At 38.2% G+C, this 6,267-nt stretch overlaps 1 protein-coding gene across 1 annotated transcript; it reads right to left on the bottom strand.

Annotated features, from left to right (window-relative positions):
* Nucleotides 1–1,351: 1,351 nt before the first annotated feature.
* LOC113313664 (elicitor-responsive protein 1-like) lies at nucleotides 1,352–3,427 on the bottom strand. The gene is made up of 6 exons (XM_026562458.1): nucleotides 3,286–3,427; nucleotides 3,096–3,186; nucleotides 2,635–2,700; nucleotides 2,097–2,244; nucleotides 1,742–1,880; nucleotides 1,352–1,621 (listed from the first exon to the last, which is right to left on the bottom strand). Exons 2-6 carry the CDS (start codon nucleotides 3,163–3,165, stop codon nucleotides 1,535–1,537), a joined length of 510 nt encoding a protein of 169 aa, XP_026418243.1. The 5' UTR covers nucleotides 3,166–3,186; nucleotides 3,286–3,427; the 3' UTR covers nucleotides 1,352–1,534.
* Between the last annotated feature and the right edge of the window lie 2,840 nt (nucleotides 3,428–6,267).

The following is a 6,267-nucleotide window of genomic DNA, read 5'->3' as shown; positions in this document are numbered from 1 at the left end:
GGTGTCTTTATTGGTAAATCTACTAAAGTCAAAATCAGGAAGAGTTACTTGTAATGTCCTCAAGGCCTTATTAAAGTTGTCATCCATGCCTTCTACTCCACTACCCCTCAGTATGTGATCCTGAAATCCCCAAAATTGCATACGCGATGCAAGGAAGGCATATTGAGATGCTTCCTTAGCAGTTTATAATCCCAGGCCTCCATATCTAATAGGTAATGTGGATAGCCTCCATTGTAGATCTCCAAAGAATGGACCCCCACAAACCAGAATCCCCTCTGTCACCTCTCTCAGGCCTCTATCAAAAATATCAACAGCTTCCACCATGTAATCCGGATGGCAAATACGAAGCCCAAAAAGCAACTTGGAGATACCCATACATGCACGTAGGATCAACAGTTCACTCTGAGGATCACGTAACTTAGATAAAATATGCATTAAATCCACTGCCTTTTCTGCTCTCCTAATGGCAAGTTCTTTCACAAACCCGTCATCCAGGCTAACCGCACCACCCAAAAGTTTGACCCCATTTTTTGGTCTTGAGATTTCAGCAGGAAACATCCCAGCACTTCCCCTTCGTCCATCACAAGAGGGCCAGAAAATTTCCGTTTTCTTAATATTCAATATAAGCCCTAGTACAGGTCCTTCTGTTTGGACGACAGTAAGTGCCTTTGCCACTTCTGCAGTGTCACCAATAATGGTACCATCATCAAGATACCAAGTTTGTAGGGATAATATACACTGTTCATTTATCTTTGCTACAAGCTAATGAAGCACCAAAGCAAATAATAAAGGCCCCAAAGATCACCTTGTTGTACCCCTGTAGGTGAATATATATTGGTAATTGAAAATTTCGAATTTGGGGCTACTACCACAATCGGTAGATAAAAGAACATCACGAGACTACCGATTGTACAATCGGTAGATAATAAACATCACGAAACTACCGATTGTGCAAATAGAGGAATTCAAAATTCCATTGGTTTTTGAAAAATTTCGAATTCGGGGCAACTACCATAATCGGTAAAAAATAAACATCACGAGACTACCATTTTAACTAATGATTATAATTTTCAAACACAAACCAACATACATCAATGTAAACTACAGATTGTAGTATTGTCTACCGATTATGGAGGACATTTTAAATATTTCAAAAAAATTTTGAGATAAGGGGTGGCATTCTTTTAATTTTGGATGACCTTATTTTGTCTTATCAGTCTCCCCTAATTCTTTCAGGATCGCCCTAAAAACGCCAGGTATAAATAAGGCTATACATATGAAAAGAGTCACGTGGGAATTAAAACTCTGCTTGTATAGGTGGACAGCCAGAAATTAATATTCCGCCGATATAACTTGGACGAAGGAAGTAAATAAATTCAGAGAGAGTATAAAGGCAATCACAAAGTTCATTAGAAAAAAAACTAAAAAATCTAATCACGATATTCAATTAAAAGACTCTCAATTACACAACAAAAAACTATAGTTCGTCATGAAACATTCCAAATTTTTACAGGAATTTAAGGAATGCATCTAATTACTCCTCATCATCATCATCCCTGTGATGGAGGTGAAAGGCTTCTTTCCATCCTCCAAATTCTTCCTCATTTTCATCTTCACTCACCTGTTCACATCAAGGGGCAGCATCAGGCACATAGCTAATAGCTTCTTTAATGTGGTCTAATTCATAGTTTCAAATCACTTTCGCGAGATTTTGCAAATGTTAAAAATGTATACTCCTTGCCTTATTGGGGGTGAAAATGAGGCCGACTTGAATCCCTCCATTGTAAGATTGATTAGGGCCAACAACGCTGTACTTGCGAGGGTGTATTTCAGCCCTTCCCTTCTCCACTCCTAGTGCCAACAGATCCTCCAGATAGATCCTGTATGCATTTAGCCAGATCAACTAAGCCAAAATTTGTATGATCATATAGTATAGAGAGGTGAGCAGTGGTCAAGTAAAGTAAATTGGTTTTAGCGTATGGTTCACGAGTGTTGATGTTTTAAGCTGTTTCTTGGATGCAATTGGAGCCGTAAGTGTGGCACTCTATTAATGGGTTGCATTATATTTGTTGATAAGGTATGGTTAAGTTGCTTACACTGTTTGACCAACCATATCGTCAGCGGAGAAAGTGTCTTTGTCCATGACCTTGAAGAAGAGCCTGTACGGATCACTTCCCCCAGAATCATCTGGATATTGCACCCTGAAATTGAACTTCTCATTCCACATTGGTTTGGAACCTTCTCCTGTACCAAGCAGTTTTGCAACGATGGTCTTAGTTTTAGACATTGAACAGTGGGCACTTTCTAGATATAGTATAGACATTGAACAGTGGGCACTTTCTAGATATAGTATAGACATTCAAAATAGACACAGATTGCCTACACTGTTAAGTAATCCGAGTACACATCGGACATTTTTAACAGTTGCTCGTATGGGGCACCAAGGAACGCACCATGAGCGGATCGGATGGTCCAGCTGTGCGTTCTCAATATTAGGATAGGACATGGATAAGGATGGATCCCATCATCCCTTTCACACGGTGCATTTGTTTCGGTGAATTAATCATTTTTGTGGTCATAAAGCTAAAAACTTTTAATCGCTTACTAAAAATAAAAAAGAACTTTTAATCATACCTCTGGCGACACTGCTCTCTCGCTCATGACTTTTATATTTGATCAACACATACGGGTCTATCCCTCCTGCAATACTAATTAACGAGTTAATCAGAATTTAAATAACTCCAAGAAAATAAAATTAAAACGTGATCAAAAATCAGTTGATAAACCTTCAACTGTTATTTCCTGATCCCTATCTAAACATTTTATCTAGATTCATAATTCACCAGATAAACATACATCAGGTGGATGCTGATTATTGAAAATAGCGTACCGTTCCTGAACTATACTGAATCATTTATGAACTGTTTGTGTATACGAGTATATCTCAAGGCTAATTAATTAATTGTTCCCTGAGTCCCTAACTATGTAAATTTGTGATTAAACTTCATTTAAGATAGAAACAAATACTATACACACAGGGAACAGAAAAGTACAAGAAAATTCGACAAAAACGAAGGAATGATGGATCTAATTACCGAGGAAACATTCAGTATCTCCGAATCTTGCAGCATCCACCGGCACCACCTCCAGTAATCCATTCACCATTCTACCTCTCCCTCTCTCTTCCTACGAAGCAGAAAGCCACAAATTAAGAAGACGGCGAAGAATTCAAGATTCAAAAAAAAAAATTAAAAAAAAGGTGGAGCTTTCAAAAATATTCAATACCAACTGGGTCCATCTTCATTCAAATTTTCAACTCTCAATTATCCCATGCTTCTCTGTCGGTGACCAATAAATCTCTCTCCTCTGTGAGCTCTGCTGCCTCACCTAGACGGATGCCTCCTTGGTCTTCCTACATTTCATGAGTTATGTTCATCAATCCCTCACCATTTGTTTTGTCTGTTTTGTTAGCTACATATCCTATATTTACCAGTTCCTTACTATCAAAGAGCCTAATACAAGTCTATTCCTCTATAGTCTCACCAGTCTCATACAAAAATTCAAGTTGTTCACAAGTTTATCGGGAAATAACTACAATAATACTACTAAAGTTAACACTGAACCATCCCAGAGCTCAGTGTTTCATTACAAGAGTTTAAACATTCAAAATCCTGATTGCCCAATTCAAAGCTAAATTGCATCCATCAAAATACCAAAATTCTAACACAAATTACCACAAAATTACCAATTGTTCATCAAAAAACCTACAAGACTACCTCTTGCTCAACCCTTAACAGTTACAACTATAAAAGCACACAAATTCAAAGAACTGCAAACAAAGACGACCTCTCTTCAAGAAGCAACAAGAAACTTACCATCATCAACAGCAACAGATTTAAGAAGATTGGGATAAAAGGAAGTTACCAGAAAAGCCATTTCATAAAAAACATGCTAACTGTTTTCAGGCTTTATGCACAACCTGAAAACCTGGCTTCTTCTAGTAACCTTGTAGTGTTCACCACAACTCATCTCATTCATCCCCTTCACAACGTTCACTATCTTCACTGTCTGATGGAGCAAGCGAAGTCCCACTGGAGTATGAATCATCATCCCTATCCTCTTCATCTTCATCATCTGAATCAGGCACATTCAAACTTACCTTCAATCTTTTTGGTCCACCCTCATTCATGGTCCTTGAGAAGGTCTTGGGGTTGGCAATTTCATACTCAAACCAGCTCCTTAAATGTTTTTCATCATACACTGTCCTCCCATGATTGTTCCTTTCATGACTCTCAGAAGCATCTGAATCCAAATCACTGGTCTCCATCTCTCTCTCAGACTCAAACCCGTCAGTTGCTTCAGAATCACTTTCAGTTACACTTCCATATTTGGGTGCCTTTGCTTGCTTCACTGCTTGCTTCTCTTCCCATTCCTCATCTTTTCTCTCTCGCCTATTAAAATACTTTGGTAGCCATGCATCATACAATCTCTCAAGTCTTCTCCTTTCTCGCTCTCGCGCAACCTTCTCTTCCTCCCTTTTTCGGATTTGAATTTGTAACTGCCGATCAATCTCAGAACGCACATCTTCCTGCCAATTTCTGTAATTCTTCAATCTTCATTGAAGAAAGAAGAGCCTTGGCTTGTGTATATTCTGGTGAATCTGGAGATGCAGCAGATGATGACAAAGGTGAATCTCCAGGAATTCTTCCGCCCCTTGCACTCTGAGAAGACTCGTCGGCCATTTCTTAGACTTTCTAAATTCTCCCTAACCCTTTCCTTTTCTGGTGAAAGAAAGTTAATTTTTTTGCTCTGAATATGCTAATTACCCTCAAAAACCACCTTTTAAATCCCCCACCATACCTATTCATTACCATTTAAGGCGCTTGGTTAAGCGTCATGTCGCTTTGTTTACCACGCCTCTTCAAAGCCATGCGTCTGATTTTACCCATCCAGACCATAATTACCCTATCAAGACATATATTCAACACCTAATCTTCATTAAGACCTTTACTTTCTTTGGAACTGCCATTAAGGGAATATCTGGTGGGTTACCAAACTTTGATATTTATCTTTGGGGTCTAATTAACACTTTATGTTTTATGCAGACTAGGAGATGGCAGCACCAGTTGGGAGGCATCATCGCAACCTGGGGCATATTAGACAGAAACGTCTCTAGACTATCTACCAAACCTAACCACCCAGCAAGCATAAAAAAACTTCCCCCTCACCACCAATCCAAACAAAGAAATTTCCCCCTCTTTTCTACCATTATTACGTTTGGCAGTTTACATCATCACCTAAACGTCATCATGAATAATGACAAACCAAATAAATGTTCAATAACCCATATCCATGTCACTTATCCTCAATCCAATTTGTCTCAAATATTACAACAAGGTACTATTAGAACTGTCTTCTTGTGGCTCTCTCCTCATAATATTCACGTGAATACCTTAGTCCAAAGCCAAACTCAAAAGCATGGAAATGATAGCGACATTCCATAGGTCAACCCTCTCCCCCAAAGCATAATCTGCAGCTATCCTACAACAACCATATACCAAAACTCTCATGACATTTTCTCTTACGTTGGTCAACAACTTTCTCATTCCTTTTTTAAGGTTCAAATTCAAAAAACAATCTGCTACCTTTTTACAAAAAGAGTATCAATAAGAATTTTTTTTTCTCTATCTGTACATTTTATATTAGTTACTTGGAACTCTGATCTCAATCAAATTATATTTTTATATACTCATTGTTCTTATACTATGGAAATCCCCTCTTCTTCAGATAGTTCCCAAAACTTGAATCTTAAAATTCAAACACTCTCAAACCAGATGTCTGAAAAATTAAACCTTCCTTCTTCTCTTACTAAACCAGTCTTCATTGCTAAGAAAATTGTCCTAGCAGAAGCTGATACTAACTGGAAATGGTGTATGACAGGATATGTTTGTTGTGAAACTCTGAACCCAACCTCCTCAATTAGATATTACATCTACAACAGTTGGCCTCTAGCTCAACACCCTATTGTCACTACTTTCAATGGTCAGAGGAACAAATTTCTCATCCGTTACTTATCTGAAGAGGATTTTAACAGAATTAATTCTTAAAAACCTTGGTTTGTCTGTGGTTATCTAATGGTGCTAAAAGTTGTACCAATTGAAGGTTGGCCACCAAATCACCAACTCTTCTTTGATGAAGAAATTATGTGGTTCATCTTGTGTAACGTTCCCAATGAATGCACAGAGTTTGAAGATCTTAAGCTCCTCA

The sequence above is a fragment of the Papaver somniferum genome, chromosome 9, assembly GCF_003573695.1.
Source record: "Papaver somniferum cultivar HN1 chromosome 9, ASM357369v1, whole genome shotgun sequence".
NCBI lineage: Eukaryota > Viridiplantae > Streptophyta > Magnoliopsida > Ranunculales > Papaveraceae > Papaver > Papaver somniferum.
Note: the sequence above shows the minus strand (reverse complement) of the source record. Positions and strands in the feature narration are given on the sequence as shown.